General features: G+C 39.4%; 3 protein-coding genes across 6 annotated transcripts; 2 read left to right on the top strand and 1 right to left on the bottom strand.

Moving 5' to 3' along the window:
• On the top strand, positions 1–3,176 carry LOC105451878 (E3 ubiquitin-protein ligase RNF146). Its single transcript, XM_011692585.1, has 4 exons — positions 1–248; positions 652–903; positions 1,803–2,090; positions 2,177–3,176. Exons 1-4 carry the CDS (start codon positions 170–172, stop codon positions 2,422–2,424), a joined length of 867 nt encoding a protein of 288 aa, XP_011690887.1. The 5' UTR covers positions 1–169; the 3' UTR covers positions 2,425–3,176.
• Positions 3,177–3,425: 249 nt separating this feature from the next.
• Positions 3,426–15,912, top strand: LOC105451877 (maternal protein tudor). Of its 3 annotated transcripts, none has more exons than XM_011692583.1 (12): positions 3,426–3,788; positions 4,473–5,181; positions 5,301–6,347; positions 6,434–6,844; positions 7,332–7,876; positions 7,959–8,026; positions 8,145–9,071; positions 9,190–9,592; positions 9,696–9,889; positions 10,611–10,772; positions 10,978–11,126; positions 11,212–15,912. In XM_011692583.1, the coding sequence occupies exons 2-12, from the start codon at positions 4,556–4,558 to the stop codon at positions 14,780–14,782; spliced, it is 8,103 nt and encodes a 2,700-aa protein (XP_011690885.1). In that variant the 5' UTR covers positions 3,426–3,788; positions 4,473–4,555; the 3' UTR covers positions 14,783–15,912. The 3 variants fall into 3 exon arrangements, with proteins under 3 accessions (XP_011690885.1, XP_011690884.1, XP_011690886.1); XM_011692582.1 differs by lacking the exon at positions 3,426–3,788 and adding an exon at positions 3,801–4,165; XM_011692584.1 differs by lacking the exons at positions 3,426–3,788; positions 10,611–10,772 and adding an exon at positions 3,801–4,165.
• Positions 15,913–15,961: 49 nt separating this feature from the next.
• On the bottom strand, positions 15,962–17,053 carry LOC105451876. 2 transcript variants are annotated; one of them, XM_011692581.1, is made up of 2 exons: positions 16,486–17,053; positions 15,962–16,145 (listed from the first exon to the last, which is right to left on the bottom strand). In XM_011692581.1, the coding sequence occupies exons 1-2, from the start codon at positions 16,898–16,900 to the stop codon at positions 16,114–16,116; spliced, it is 447 nt and encodes a 148-aa protein (XP_011690883.1). In that variant the 5' UTR covers positions 16,901–17,053; the 3' UTR covers positions 15,962–16,113. The 2 variants fall into 2 exon arrangements, with proteins under 2 accessions (XP_011690883.1, XP_011690882.1); XM_011692580.1 differs by having other exon boundaries at positions 15,962–16,149; positions 16,486–17,049.
• Positions 17,054–17,227: the final 174 nt, after the last annotated feature.

Raw genomic sequence — 17,227 nt, 5'->3', positions numbered from 1 at the left:
AGAGCCCCGGGACACGTCATAAACAAGCAACATGGCCGACCGTCGCGAGTATTGACAAGACGCGTGTTGCTGTTTACAAACTGGACGAGGAATCGGTTACGTCGATGAGGCTCTGACCCTGCTCTGACCCTGCCGGCGATCGCCGCGATCCGTCCTGCCACAAACCGTCATGGCACAAGCGAAGCTCGACGTACCGGAGAAATCTGGCGGCGGTATTAAGGAAAAGGATAATTCCGAGGAAAAGGAAGGTACGTACTTGTCGTCGGTCGTTATATCTCGGCATGAATCATCGCGTCATTTGGGAGGCTGCACTCCATGATATGTTATGTGCGATAATATATTATGTAGTTCTAGATAAGAAAGCCCTACACGGCTATTATTGTATATTGAAATTCATACAGTTGCATAATATATAACATTTAATATGCAGCAATAATTGTACACATATTAATTATATATTATAATATATAATGATAATTGCGTTAGATCTTTCTTACATATAGTGCTGATGATATACAGTATATCATAATAGCTGTGTCGAATCTTGTCAAAAATTTTACCTAATGAGAAATCCCCATAATTTGTCACTTTATTTTTACGAATAAATTTTTTACGCGCATATTAACCTATAGCTTTCTGTTGCTTCGTTAGGTCCCACTGTCGTACCAGAATGCGCAGTATGCCTACAGCCTTGCATTCATCCAGCGCGATTACCCTGCAGTCATATCTACTGCTATTTGTGCGTAAAGGGTGTTGCTAATCAGAGCAAACGATGTCCGATGTGTCGTCAAGAGATCCCGCCAGATTTTCTAGAGAGGCCTCAGTTGGTGGAGGTCGAGGAGCCCCAGAAGGAGTCGGAACATCCTGAGGAAGAGTACCAATGGTTTTACGAAGGCCGAAATGGTAAAATGTCAATTTAATTTGTTTGATTACATTTTTTTGTACATTTCAACATTTAAATTTGTACATTTGTGTCTGTCGATGTGGGAAATTCTTCCGAGTAAATCTCATTCAACGTTATACATTTGTTGTAAATTTTTCTAATTTGCAAATACTTTTAAAGCATTTACATATACATGGGCGCACAAAATTTGATATCCTACCCCCTCCTTAGGTTGGTGGAAATATGATCCAAGGACAAGCAATGATCTGGAGACTATTTACAAACTAGGGGATACGCAATGCGAACTTTTGATCTGTGGCATGCTTTACGTAATTGACTTTGAAAACAAGTGTCAATATAGAAAACACAATCCACGTTACAAACGTAATATCAAACGTGACAGTAAAGATGCCCCATGCAAGGGTGTCTCGGGTGTACGATAATGCATGTAAAATGCGAAATGAATTATTTGCCTGTTAAGAGTTGAAGATCCAATTCCAAACCTTCCCCGTATTTGATAACATACCAAACATACGTTCGTACATCGATTTCATACAGCATTATATACATTTATCATAAAGCATTGCATAAGTAAAAACGATATTGGAAATAAAATAGAATGTGTGCGCAAGTGTTATGTATATATGCTAATATACAAAGTATTGACAATGTTAACAATTAAAAGTGAAAAGTTAATTGCCATAAAATGTTATACAACTAAGATACTTAACATAAAAAGATATATACATTTTTTTTTTTTCAATAAAGCTATTGTACTAAAAATATATCTTTTTTTATATATTTTCCCAACTACAGTTTTCCACAATGTGTCTTTTAATTCACTTGTAAATGAGTGACGCATGATCTGTAAATCTCATTATAACATTGGAACAAGTGGCTCTTAAGTTAATACTTTCAGGTTGGTGGCAATACGATCAGCGTACGAGTATCGAATTAGAAACGGCATACAAGCAGGGCAAGAGGACCTGCGAGTTGCTGATCGCAGGATTCCTCTACATCGCCGATTTCGGCTCGATGCTTCAGTTGCGTAGAAACGATCCTTCCAGACGGAGGAGAATCAAGAGAGATTTGTACAACGTCCCGAGAAAAGGAGTCGCCGGATTACGGCTCAATGTGCAGGACGAGGAGATTGTGAGGGAGATAAGGGGCGCCGAGCGGCCGGCTAGTCCTGCGAGTGACAGCATGGGTAGGATGCAATAAGCGGAATAATAAAATCGTATTCGCGGTAAGGATATCCTTGGTCAAATGTGACGTACTGTGTTGTGTTAATAGGTACAGGCGACGGCACGAATACCCCCATACCGCCTAGTAACACGCCACAGACACCTGCGGGCGGGACGGCGAGTGGCGACGCTACGCCTCTGAACGATAGAATAGACCAGAGGTCGGATTCCTTGCATCAGGTCCTGGAACAGATGCGCTCTCTCGTTTTAAGGGAGCACCTGTCCCTGAACAGCGATAACGAATTCGAGGAGGACACGGAGGACGCGTCGATTTCGGATCATCCCACTCTATCATAGCTACAAATATCGTACTGTCCGTATTCGTCCGAGATCGCGGTGATCTTATTTCGGAATCTCCAATTCATTTCCAGACTCCTCGTATCGCTACTCAGCTCAATAAGATAGTATAAAAATATATATACAAATGTACATCGTGTTTTGCTGGAAACGCATCAAAATGTATACTTTTTTGTTGATCTAGCAAATCACATTGCTCAACTACGTACGGCAACTGACAAATAAGTATTTCGAGTTAAGTAACTGTCTTTATTCAGTAAGTTTACTCTTCTCTCCCCTTTGCTCTTAAAAAGTTGTTTAATTATAATGCATACGATGTAACGAGAAAAGTATCAATTAAGTTGTCATTGAAGTAAGAGTTTGCGGAAAGCGGATTTGCAATTTATAAAGTAACTACTTGTTGATGAATAATGTACTTAAAAGTCTAATTTTGAGAATTACTGTGTCGTGCAGCAGTGATATAAAGCTGCTGTACAATTAGTCGTATGAAATAAGATAAATATACTATAGCTATTCTAAAATGTATTAAAGTTTCTAATAAAAATGTGTTCATGCCTTAGAGAGGCGCGTAAAAAGAGAATATAACGAAAAAAAAAAAACATGTATTTATTAAGAAAATCGAGTGCAATACTCGCTAATTGATAATCACTAGTTTTGAATAAAGTCTGTAATCTTCGATGTTTAGAAATATCGAGAATTATCTTCTTCTCTTGTATTGCACATAGAAATAAAAGATGCATTTTCCTCGGCAATTTTGTAATTCGTTCTAAAACAAAAATCTCAGATAAAAAGATCCTATAAAAATCTTCTAATGCATGTACAAAATATATGTGTTTTTAATCATACATGTATAAAGATATATATTAAAAATAAATTCACGTGGAACAATATTAATGAATTGCGAAACAATTGTGAAAATTTACAACATTATAAGTGGTATTGTGAAATAATTGAAATGATGGCAGAGAAAAGGAAGGAATCGTACTATTCGAAGTAAAAGATTATACGCTTTTATTATCTCGCTTCTCGAGAACTTTCCTTACAGAATATTTTTATCCACAAGGATTCTTTTTTATTCTGCATTTTCGATACGGATACCCCATATATGAATTATTACATTATTATTACGTCGCTATTGATTGTTTGAACCCCGTTTGAATTTAGCGCTCTTTCAATATGTGGGAAACGTCCATTCGTAAGTTGTCGGCGTTAAACAAAGGACAAGCGCCAAAAGTGGTGCGTTTTTCGAAACGGGGCTTCGCGTGGTTCGAAACACGGCGTGGTTGCGTCATTAGCCTCACTGGCGATCGAATAGGTTGGAAGAGGTGAGCCGCGCGTGAAAGAGGAATAACATCGAATTCCAGGTAACTGTACAAACATCCGTGCTCGTTTCGCGTTCCATTCGTTAGCCGTGTTTTTTTCTTCTCCCCCTCCCCGTTGGAAGTTGCAGCAGCACGTATTCGCGACATTCGCGTGTGTGTACATCGTCGATCGGAGTGTGTGCGTTGTATACAACGCGTTTTCTGCTTTTCTCTCTCTCTCTCTCTCTCTTTCTCTCTCTCGGTGAAAAGGGTCAACAGCAAGGGCACGATTGATTGTTTCGACGATCGTGTCGCGCGGCTCCCGGCGACGTGAAAAGGCGGGTGGGAGAGGGAGAGGAAAAAAAAAAGAGGCTTGATGAAGTGGAACGGACGGCGCTCGCGAATTATTTGGCAGATGTGAAACACGACGTCGATTCAAGGTAACGATTGTCGTGGAATCGTGCGGAACGCGCGCCGTCGTGAACGGGGCTGAGAACGCGAAATTTCATATTTTCATCCCGAGTCGCCGGCGATTCGAGGATTCGTCAGGCTAGAGAATATCCGCGGCGTAGCTGTGTTATCGCGCGAATTGCGTGCGCCCCGTGTAATCGACACGGCCACCGTAATGCAATACTCGCGATATCTATAAAAACATTCCTCACCGTCGCCGTTCGCGTGGAGGGGGGGAGGGGGAGGAGAGGGAGGAGAAATACGGTTCTTTGACTAACTGTGCCGCGTCTGTTGCAGGGCATCCGAACGACGGAAGCGAGAGAGGTAACGAGGCACGAGGGCGGTGTGTGAGCACACGTATAGGCGTTCGGTCTGAGAAAATGTTGCCAGAACGAGCCAACATGACCCAGCAACCGTCGTCCTCCGAGTGCTTCATTTTCGTCACGCACGTGGAACCGGACGACATTTACCTGAAGATATGGGGCCAGGTGGACAAGCAGGCCGCCACCGCCATAGAGCACTACATATATCCCCTGATAGATCAGTTCAATCAGGGATACGGCTGCCCCACCAAGGCCAGCAGACTGATCCCCGGCACCTTGTGCTGCGCTAGATTTCAGACCGAGGGCTATTACCGGGCGAAGATACTCAATGTGCGTCCCGACGGCATGATTGTCGTGCACTTCATCGACTACGGCAACGTGGAGGTACTGTTGCCGAATGACATCCATCTCTTGGACAACATACGCGGAGCCGAGCCTCTGCAGGCTTACGGACCAATGGCAGGCGAATTTACGTTGCTCAACGTATTGCCTGTGAACGGCGTTTGGGAAAATAGAACGATCGAGACTATCAAAAAGACTATTTGTTACAACGAATACAGAGCGTTGATTCAGACGCTGAACAATCATCGCCTGATTAAATTGTGGTGCAACAATGAGGACTTGAGCGAGTTGTTGGTGAAGGAACGTATAGCTTTACCAGCCACTTTACAAGACATGTTTAGGTATAGTCTATTTTATTATTAATTTTTTTAGACTTAACGATATATGTATATATATATATTTTTTAAGATTCTTTTTTTATTTGTATCACTTAAATAATTTTTCACTTTTTATTATTTAGACCACCAAAGCAGATGCTGCAATCTCGAATGCTTCAACAAATGCCATATCAGCAACAAAACAAGGGCAATATAAATAACTTTGCAGCAATGCCAATGGTGCAAAATCCAAATATGAATCATAATGCCAATGTTCAGGGGTTGTACCACAAGACTTATTCTCCCGATGTGAATCAACCCAAACATGTCGCTCCTGCGCCGATAATGCAGCATCCGCCACCGCCTGTCCATCAAGAAGCACTCGTGTTTAAGTCGCGGGTATTAGACGTGGGCTCACATCACGAAGTGCTGATATCGCACGTCGAAGACGGCCCGCACAAATTTTCCGTACAAGTTGAAACTGCGAGAGATATACTGACGCAGCTTATGACCGAGATAAACAACCATCCGAAGCAACCGTTGCAGGAGCCACCGTTGCCGGGATCGGTTTGCCTGGGACGCTACAACGACACCGGTGGCGAGAGGGTGCTGTGTCGTGCGGTTGTGATGTCCGTGATGGAGCACAAGTGCAAGCTGTATTACGTCGATTTCGGTCACACGGAAATTTTGCCGTATACAGACATTTTCCAACTGCCGCCCAAGTATATCAATCCCAAGGTGTTGTCGATTCGATTCACTTTGAGCGGCTTGAAAGAACTGATTATCTCGCAAGAGATGAAGGAGTACTTTAAGCAACTGGTGTACCGAAGATTACTTGTTCTACACGTCCGTCCACCGGAGGGGCCGCCGTTGATTCAATACGGTGACTTGTACGAAAATGGTGTCAATGTAAAGGACATGCTGAAGAAAGCATTCCCGGCGCCAGTTGCGGCGGTGCCGATAACATATTCCTATCCGCAATTACGACGACTGGCAAAAGATTTCCAGGAAGTTGTGCATGTCTCCTATGTGGAGTCGTGTAAAAAATTCTTTGTGCAACTTGATAGCGGGATTAAGTCCCTCGAGTCGATAATGGCCGGCCTGACGCAGTATGCGAAAACTGCGTCTACCTTAAATATAGCACAATTGAAAGCAGGACTACCCTGTGCCGCTCTATACGAGTCACAATGGTAAGTTTTGAAGTAGCGCAATGTTAACTAGCTATTATTACACTCTATATTGATGATGATCGTCACATATGGTCTTTTCTTTTTAGGTACCGTGCACAAATCCTTGGCATTGTTGGAGATAAAGTCAAAGTAGTATATGTTGACTACGGAAACGAAGAGGTACTACCTGTAATATCCATTCGTGCAATTCATGACGATTTAGTAACGAAATTGCCTGCGCAAGCTGTAAAGTGTGCATTGAATGGCTACGAGGTGCTTTCATTAGATCAAGAAGATTCTAATCGTTTCGAAAGATTGACACTTGAGAAACGTTTTTACATGAAAGTAGTTGCTGCACAACCCAATGGCCTATTAGTCGATTTATACGAATTTGACACGATGAGGAGCGTTCACCCTCAGTTACTGAATAATTTGTTCTGCGATAAAGAAAATGCTACAACATGCTCACGAAATGAAGAAGTTCAGCATCCTGTAAAGACAATGAATGAATTCCAGAGGTAATAAATTGATGATAATTAGCTATTATCAAAATTGAATAAAAGTAAATGGTTCTTAATTATTGTAATATATTCAACATTTACAAGAAAATTATAGCATAAGATGCTATAATTTATTGCATCCTAAGTCTTGTATAAAAATGTGTTTATAACAAGATGTGTTTATAAATGTGTTTTTTATTATATAAAATTTCATAACATTGTGTTTAACGTAAGCTATAAAATTTCTATATATATTATGTAGAAAAGTATTATCTTATGATTACGATCTATTGAATATGATTTTATTACATTAAATTGTATTCTAATTTTTCATGATTTATCAATTTACTTTATATATGTATATATATATATTATGTATATAAAAATTTTGTAAATAAATACAATATTATAATTTATTAATTTTTCCTAATGCAATACTATTTTTTTTATTACGTTGTGTTTAAATGAAGTTATTTTAATACAGTTGTATTTTTTTCTGTTACAGTGAAGATAAAGATAGATATAGTAAAAAAAGTAACATGGAGTCATGGCGTAACCAAAACGCTAAGCCCTTCCAAGAAAATAAATCGAATTGGAAAAGCGAATGGTCTCAAGAGAAACAATACGATAATAAACGTGAGAGAACCAGTTTTCATCGTGACGGTTCACAGAACGATCGGTTTAGAGATAGACCAACAAACAATAGATTTGATAGAGATAAATCGTTCAACAAATACGATGAGGGTGATGTAAATACATCATTTAATAGAGGTAATAGAGGACCTCCTCGCGACAGTGGAAATAGATTCGCTGGCAATGAAAGGAGACACAACCGTAACAATTCGTTTGATAAAGCAAATAGTGATAAAGATTCGGATACTTCGTCTAAAAGTAATGATAGGCGAGGGAAAGGTGGCTTCAAACGTAATGGTTTTAACGATAACCGAGGAGGAAGCCGCGACGGTGGAACGCCGGGCAGATGGCAGACTACGAATTGGGATGACAAGAAACCAGCTTATAAAGCTAATTATAGGAACGATAAATTTAATGGTACTTAATATTTACAAATGTGATATTTGATGTTTACCATATAATATAAAAATGTGATTTTATGATATATTTTGTTATGTAGGTGACAATGACAACAGCAGTAATAATTTCAGAAAAGAGGATAATACAAATGAAGTTTTGTTCAATCAGGTAAGAAAAATTCAATTGTAATTAATATATTAATAAATAGTATGAATTCTACATTTATACATTTGATAGATTTCAAAATTTTATAAAATATTACATGCGCATGTACCGTTATTTACAGACAACTGATAGTGAACCTTGGGATACAAATGGCGCTAACAAAAGGCTACAGGACAATATTACCGCTGTTGGCGGAAAATCCCAACTTTCATTAAAGAAGATTGATATTACTCTTGGTTCCGTGAAGAATTGCGAAGTTGTATTCATTAACAGCCCATCGGACTTTTTCGTTCAGTTAAGTCCCGACTGCTTGGAGTTGGATTCTATTATGGAAAATATTGCTGCGACTTACGAGAATGGTGGCGAAACGATGCAAGCCTCCGAGATACAAATTGGTACATATTGTGTCGCTCAATACTCAGAGGATCTCAAATGGTATCGAGCGGTAATCAAATCTGTAGAAGAGAATAGCGCAACCGTGGAATTCGTCGATTATGGAAATACAGAGTTAGTCGACTTAACGAACATCAAGGTCATTTTGGAAGATTTTCTAAAGCTGCCGATGCAAGCGGTACGTTGTAAATTGCTCGGATTGACAAATACGGGCAATGAGGAAGAGCAACATGCGATTTTCGTGGAGAAGGCCGACGGGAAGCCTTTACAGGTGGAGTTTGTCTCTGAAAAAGACGAGATGTATGAAGTACAATTGTGTGAAGTTGTTGACGGTGTACCGAACACTAATTATATAAACGAGGAGTTTTGCACAATCGCAGATTTAACGAAAGCGAAACAAGTTGCGACAAGTAAAGACACATTTGAAACTACGACTGTGGAAATCAAAACAGCTACAGATTATGCTTCGCCTGATTTCAAGTGGCAAACAATTTTATTCGAGTCTGAATCTAAACATAATATAGTCGTGACATGGTTTATCAATCCTAATAAGTTATATTGCCAACTGTTATCTAAAGAAGCCGAATTTAAGGCAATGATGAGCGAGATTCAAAAAACGTATGCTGGTAGGAAACCTGTGACATATAAATTGGAGGTAATTATTATTTTTTCTATTTATCAAGATTTACTATTTTTATTCTAAAAATATATTTATGTATTTATGAAAAAAGTAGTAATTGAATAAATAAAAATGTAACTGTTGCTCTTTTTAGATTGGTTCAGCAGTTATAGCTATATTTTCCGAAGATAAAGCTCTGTATAGAGCGGAAGTTATAAGTATTGATACGCGGAAGGATGCATACAGAATTCAGTATATAGATTTTGGAAATTGCGCAACTGTACATCGACATAATATCTATCCCGTCGAGAAGAAATTCATGCAGCTACCCAAATTAGCAGTGCAGTGTTCCTTAAAAGATATATCTAATTCGAATTGGCTTAAAGTGGATAATAACGCGCTCGACAGTTACTTTAACGCCGACAAATACGAATGCATATTCCACAGTTTTAAAGACGATCAATATATAATTTCATTAAATAATAATGGACAAGATGTGGGTGATATGTTAGTACAACAAAATCTTGCTATAACAACTGCAGTTGAAACAACCGGTGGTAAGAATTATTTCAAAATCCATTTATATTTCAACACGCACAACAAAAGTTGCATATTATAGATTCATATGAAAGTTTAACATTATAATTTTTTATATTTTAGCTACAGAAACATCTAATGTAGAAGAAAAAAAGGTCGGTGAAGTAGAGAGAGTAGATATAAGTCTATTGAGTGGCCAAACTCTCAAAATGAGAATTTCTAGTGTAGAAAGCACAGTTAAGTTTTATATCCAGCTTCCATCTGCTACAAAATGTGAAAACATTGTTAACCAATACATGACTGATAAAGATACAGAGGTATGTTTAACGCATTTCAGCCGCATCTTATATTCTGTCATATTTCAATCGCATATTCTGCTATATATATATATATTGCAAATTTTATGAAAAATTAAAAAAGTAACTTTTCATTTTCTAACAAACATGGACTAACGGCTTGTCGTAATAACAAGCTATGATATCTGTCATTTAATAACAAGCAAAATCCATGTATTTAAAATAAATTTCTTCAGTTTCCTAAACAATTGAGCAAATTTGAAAATTCGAAAATTAAACAAATTAGAAATGACTCGTTATAATTCGTCTAATTCATATTTGTTCAAGATCCTTAAATGTGATATATTACGGTGATGGAAAAGAAAAGTTTATTCATGTATTTAAAAAGTTGAATATTTCATTTAACATATAAATAACTAATCTGGTAAATCACATAACAATTTATGATATCTAGTCTGATTATGAATAAATGCTTTTCTGAGACTTCAATGTCGATCCCATAAAATAAAATGTCTTAAATATCATTGCACGATATATGGTATTAACAGCTAAATAATTAAAAATCAGTCGTAACATAGTATCCCTAAATGTCCCCCTCATCATAATGTTCGAATTTCCTAAAATAACAATAATTTAACAATAATTTCGAAATAGCTTGATCTATCTTTTCATTCAATCTAACGATCGTTCGCATGAATTCGAGCGAATTTCATTGATAAGGAGAAGTCACAAATAATGTCAGGTGATGCCGCGATTATCGACCCGCGAGTTGTGTCTCGGCGCGGGTTGTTTAGTCCATTCAAATGGAACGTGGAGGCGAGCTGTAGTGATTAACTGCACACGGTCCGCCGAGTTTGACGTAAAGCTCATTGATACCGGGACGTACGATGAAATCCTGGATAATGTGAGTCTACATAGACAGATATTTACAAAAACTTCTACAGGTCATTGATTTGGCGGTGCGCGAGTTAATACCATACATCGTGTCGCAATATGTGAGATTACGACATACTGAATTTGATCGAAATTATGAACTATAAATAAGTAAGAAATTTATAGTCAGTTTTGATACTCGTTATTTTCTATATTAATGTAACAATATAATCTAGGCTTTGGCTCTACCTGGAGAGCTCGCGGTAATGCAGAACCAGGCGTTAGAATGCTCTTTGCGAGACGCGCCGCCCGACACGTATAAACGATTGAAGGAACTTGAAGGCAAAGAAGTATTAATCCATGTGGAAGAAGTCTACAGTAGCAGGTTTGTGTGTAAATTTTGTCGCGATTATATAAATTGTAAAAAAATAAGTTTCTAATAGACGTCTAACGTCTTTTGTTTCGTGTAGACTTATCGTAAAGTTGTATGATCTACTCGGCAACGGGATAATGAATACTGAAGAGACGACATCACCCGTATGTGCCATGCCTATTCTAAGTTCAACTCACAGCGTCTCTGTGTCGTACGCGGATCATCCTACCAACATCTGGTTGCAACGGTACGCGGATGTGGAGATTGAGACTAAACTGTCGGAAGATCTTCAACAATATTACGCCAGCTCTGGACAAAAACTCGAGCCGGCGATGCATCTGTTATGCGCGACGAAGTATTCGGACGACGGCCAGTGGTACAGAGGGAAAATTATTAGCCTCACCGAAACGACGGCCTACGTAAGTTACATTGACTACGGCAATACCGAGGAAGTTGCCCTTGATTCGATCATGATTTTGGAACCGCAATTTTACGAACCCCATCAATTGGCGATAAAAGTATCGTTATCCGTGTCTCTCACTGGCACCGAGGACGAACAGAAAGAGATACTGCAGACTCATTTGATGAATAAAGAACTCGTGGCTGTATTTTACAACGTGCATGAAAAATGGATCGTCGATCTAGCTGAAAACGGAGAAAAGCTCAGCGATAAATTCCGCTCGTTGAATCTAGTGAGAGAAGAACAAACGGTATCTGAACCGGCTTCTCAACCAGCATCTGATAAACACGAAACAGCAACACCTGAGACAGCAACACCTGACAGGTTCGACGTATGCATATCTCACGTGGATTCTCCAAGTCAGTTCTGGCTGCATCGTATGGACAAGATTACACATCTTAATGAAAAACAGGAGCAACTTCAGCTAGAGGTTTCCGAATTTTCAGCGATAGATGGTATACCGGAAGAAGGAGCTTTGTGCGTGGCCGTTTACTCGATTGACGATCTCTGGTATCGCGCGGAGGTATTGGACGCGGACGAAGATATTACGACTGTCCGATTCGTAGACTACGGCAATACCGATGTCATTGACAACAAGACGAGCAACATTCGACAGATACCAGACGCCTGGAAGAGCCTAGAGACATTCGCGTTGAAATGCAGACTCGACGTTATTCCTGTCGACACGGAGGATTGGAGCGAGTTGACTTGCGAGAGGTTCAAGAATTTGGTGACGTCAGTGGAGAGTCTTCAGGCTCTGGTAGTAGCAGATACCACGCCTAAACGCGTAGAGCTGTTTATAAACAACAAGAGCGTCAGCGAGACGTTGGTCGAGGAAAAGCACGCAATCATAATTAACATCGAGCAGGAGCCCGTAGATGAGATAGTCGACCTTGAACTGGATCCGCATTCGGCCTTCGTGTGTCATATCAATTCGCCGAGCGAGTTTTGGGTTCAGGAAGAGAAGTCTGTTGCTGATTTGGAAGTGATGGCGGACAGATTCATGGTCGCCGACATGTTCCCGAAGATCGACGACATAAACGAAGGTTTGCTGTGCGTCGCCAAGTATCCCGAGGATGAACAATGGTACAGAGCGCGCGTCGTCTCTCACGACGAGAACGGCACGCAAGTCATATATATCGATTACGGAAATTCGGCGATATCCACCGAGATACGTGCCATTCCAGAAGACCTAGCGAGTATATCGCCCTTGTCGCGAAAGTGCTGCTTGGAGCTGCCGTCGCAAGTCGAGGAATGGTCCGAGCAGGCGCGCGAAGAATTCGTTAAATTGGCCGCGGACGGCGCGACGATTTTCATTCTGGACGTACTGAAGGAGCAAGAGACGTCGTTGGTGAAACTGACGTTGGATGGTCAAAATGTCGCGGACATGCTTGGCAATTTGTGCGAGCGAAGTTCCTCGCCGGTGATCGAGGAGAGGCTGCCGCCGCTCGGCGAGGAGAACTCGCCGAATGTCGTGGTCAGTCACATCAACAGCCCGAACGAGTTCTGGATTCAAGCCGAGAGCAGTATAAGCGAGCTGGAGGTGATGTCGGATCGCCTGCGAGACGCGGAGAGTTTCCTCGTGTTGAATAGCTTCGACGTCGGCACGGTTTGCGCGGCGCGATACCCCGAGGACGGCTATTGGTACAGAGCGAAGATAATCGCGCGTTGTAAAGAGAGCATGGAGGTCCTGTACATGGATTACGGCAATTCCGCGGTTACGGAAGAGTTGAGAGTGCTGCCGGAGGACATCGTGAATATCCCCATCTTGTCGAAACGATGCGCGTTGGAGAAGCCGAGCAGCGTTGTCGCGTGGAGCGAGAAGGCTTGCGACAAGTTCAAGGAACTCGCCGCCGAAGGCGCCACCATGTTCCAGTTCGAGATCCTCGACGAGAACGACCCAATGCACGTTCGATTAAGCCTAAACGGGACAAATGTTATTGATCTTTTATCCGAGTGCGAAGACATTCCAAAAGTGACCGAAACGAAAGATACTGCTCCCGATGTGGAGAAACAAGAAACGGTATTACATGAGCCTGAACAGCCTGAGCTAATAAATGATAAGAAAGCTACAGAAGAACCTATACTCAGTCAAACAGATAATCTGGAATGTATCGATCAAATGGAGAAGCCCCTTCAAATTAATGGGGCAGTGTTTAACGGATCGATTAAAAACTCTGATATAAATGGCGAGGATCAACAAATCGCGAGCGAAATCGAAGAGAACGTCGACAACGGTTCTGAAGTTGCAGTTGATGAATGTACTTTAACATTGAAAAAGAACGTGAGCACAGAAATGGACAAGAATACCGATGTCGTTGCGAACGAAACGATTTCTAGTGCAAGTGCAGCTATTGTATCATGTCATCAAATGACCTCGTCCGGTGTAATGGAACTTAGCGTCGACGAAATTATTGAGCATATGATAAAAGACGCCACCGACGAGCTAGAGACGCAAAAAATCGATAATGCAGATTCATTGAATGCAAACGAAACGCAACAGAGCGTCGCAACCAACGCGAATGAGCCGGAGCAGCAGGAGCTACATTCTCAAGTACATAGATATCAAACAGAAATAGATAATGAAGTTTTAGACGCACAGATTTTAGAGACTGTAGATACAAAAAGAGACATCGAGGATTTAGAATCGAACAAAATTTTATCTGTAACGACTGAAGCACAGCCTCAGGGCATTGTGCAACTTGATGCTAGTCAAGGCATGCAGGAAGAACAAGGAGTAACTAAGATGGAAAATGGTGCAATCGCGTCTTCGAAGTCCATTTTAGAGATGGAATCGTGTTTGCTGTCAAGAGAACAAGTGAATCTCGAGCAGATTCAAGGGCAAGGTTTAACGGAGAGCGAAATCATTCCTGAAAGTACAAACAATAATGGTTTGGAGACCCAATCTGAGAACGCAGATTCTTCCTCGGCGAAATTGTTGCCCGCCGTTAAGACTGACCCAATTGAGCAACGTAGTCCTTCAGAAGTACAATCGAAGGACAAGGATGAACTTATTTCCGAAGGCGAGCCGTCTAAGCGAAGCGAAACGGAAACGAAACGTTGTTTGACACCAAAGACATCGCACTCGGAGAAAATCGTGGCTGCAGTCGTGAATCCCTATGTGCAGCCAGTCCTCGACAGTGCAAACGAAACTGACGAGGTACTTAGCGTTTCTGTAGAGGACAACATTCCTAAATATATGGTATAATTTTATAACGTAGCGGTTACGTATTGCGAATTTATATGCACACACCCATTATATACGTACATGTAAATTTACGGTATAAAAATTCGAACTTGTATAACGCAGTTTTTTCAAAAGATCATTTTTATTTACCGTTTTCTTATGTTATACAATACATAATGTATATTTGAAAGAGTATAGCCATACGTTAACGTGTAAAACGAATCGTTAATTTAAATTTAATTTTTGTTTTCTCCTTTTTACAAACGACACAAATATGCCGCGTTTCTCATAAATTTACTACATGTTGCTGCTACAGTACGCGTCACGCCAAATATGCAACCAAAGATTAATTTACTTAATCGATAACCGAATTATTTATGTTAAATGATGATTACTTTGTATTATGATTCAAATTATATTGCCTGATTAAGTCAATAACTTTCCAATTTTTTGCTTTCAGTTTGGGATAACTCTTTTTCAAAAAGCAGTGTGAATAATGTATAATTTTTAGACAGCTTTATTGCAATTATACATTATTCACACAAACTGCTTTTTTTTACACAAGTATAATAAGCAATTTACAGTTTTTACTTGTTTGACATATTTGATAATCATAACAAATGTTTGGAACAATTTTTAATGCTACTCCTTCAGAAGTGAAGTATAGTGATTATTTTTTGTTCTCAACAAATGCACAATTCTGTAGAAGCAAGTAACATGTCTACAAATTATTTTCATATTTAGCAGCATTATAATTACGCAGCATATAAAATGGTAGTGTCCAAACGTGTATGCAACGTATGTTTTTGAAGCTTTAAGCATTATATGGTAATAATAAAATTATCCTAAACGATTATCGTAAGAGAGAGAAAAGCTGCTTCTTGTGTCGTTACTATGTTATGTACATTTTTCATATATATTAAAACTATACATACATATATATATATATATATTATATATATTAAAATCAAACGTGAATTGTGAATTCATTTCGAATCCTATGCCATGTATTATGTAGTTCTTCCCGTTTCTTCCTATAGTTCTTTATTAATATGTATAACATTACGATTATAGTAGTTGACAGGCAAAGCTGTAAAAATTTGTATTTGTATTCTGCTAAAATATATTTTTCTAATAAATATTTCAAGGTATCCTACCGCGTTTTATAATTATCCGCATTTCATAATTTTTTATAAATGATTTATTATAAAAAAATTATTTTATTCATATTTATTTTAATCCTTGTTACGGTACTGTGATACATAGATACGAATAGATTTCTTCAAGACCATATTTTTTTATATATTATTTCTCGAACTGCTGATTATCTTGTGTAATTTCAGAAGTAATCTTCAAATTCCGTTTTTTAGTACTGCTGCGTTTTCTTGCTTTATTAATATAGAAAAATCTCATTATATAAATGATTTTCATTTGTATACATAAAAAAATACTTTTTAATTACATAATCGATAAATATTTCTAAATAATCACTAATTACATAAATAGTAATTACCTAAATTATAGCAATTATATTTAATATCAAGAAAATTAATTACATGTATATCACAAAGAGTAATATTTTTTTTTTTAATTTCATTAGTATATAACGTAGTACATTATACAAAAAGAATTAATATAAAGACACGTAATTCGCTCCTTGATAAATAATACATGATAAAAATTGAAATTAATCTGTTTCGTGATTTGAAGGCGTGGAATTTCACCCTTTCGTTTGGCAATCATCAGATTCCTTTTGACGGTTGCATTATAATTGTCCCGTCTCTCCTTGGCGAGGAAATCGCGCGCGAGCGCGATTTCGTCCTCCAGGTACCACCGCAGAGGACCCCGGCATCGTTTGCACCGTCCCAGATAAGCTCTGCCCTTGGCCTCGAGAATTCTGCGTTGGATGGGATACGGCGGCGGACCGATGTCCTGCACGCGGAACTTCACGCCTGGTCCGCCGGCGCCCAGGACGACGTCCGTCAAGGACGACGTGAACGGCGGGTTCCGCATGTCGTAGCGCTTCTCGGGATCCTGATCCTTCTCCTCGCAGCAGAATCCGTACGGCTTCTGCGGCAGCCCCAAGCGCGGCAATTTTGTGAGGCTCCGTTTGCTTGGCACCTCTACACGCTTCCTCATGTTGTAGCCTCTCAGTCGATCGTACGTCGCGGTTTTAAGGAACACTTTCCGTCCCGAGGAATCATATTTGCAGACTGAAGATTACATGCCGCATTAATTGAGTATTCTTTCAACTGATTATCTTTCAATCATTTGTCGTCAAAATAAAACAATTGAGAAATTCTATGTTAACCCGGGAAAAAAAGTTCCACATATAATTATATATAATTATTTGCAAAATATGTCCATATATATCTATATATGTTTCTTTCCTTTGTAAAATTATTCTTTAATACAAAAAATGATAATATATATTATAATAAAAAGGAAACAAAAAATAATTAAAAG

This window comes from Wasmannia auropunctata, unplaced genomic scaffold, assembly GCF_000956235.1.
Source record: "Wasmannia auropunctata unplaced genomic scaffold, wasmannia.A_1.0 LD336041.1, whole genome shotgun sequence".
Lineage (NCBI taxonomy): Eukaryota > Metazoa > Arthropoda > Insecta > Hymenoptera > Formicidae > Wasmannia > Wasmannia auropunctata.
This window is presented reverse-complemented; position numbering and strand designations above follow the sequence as displayed.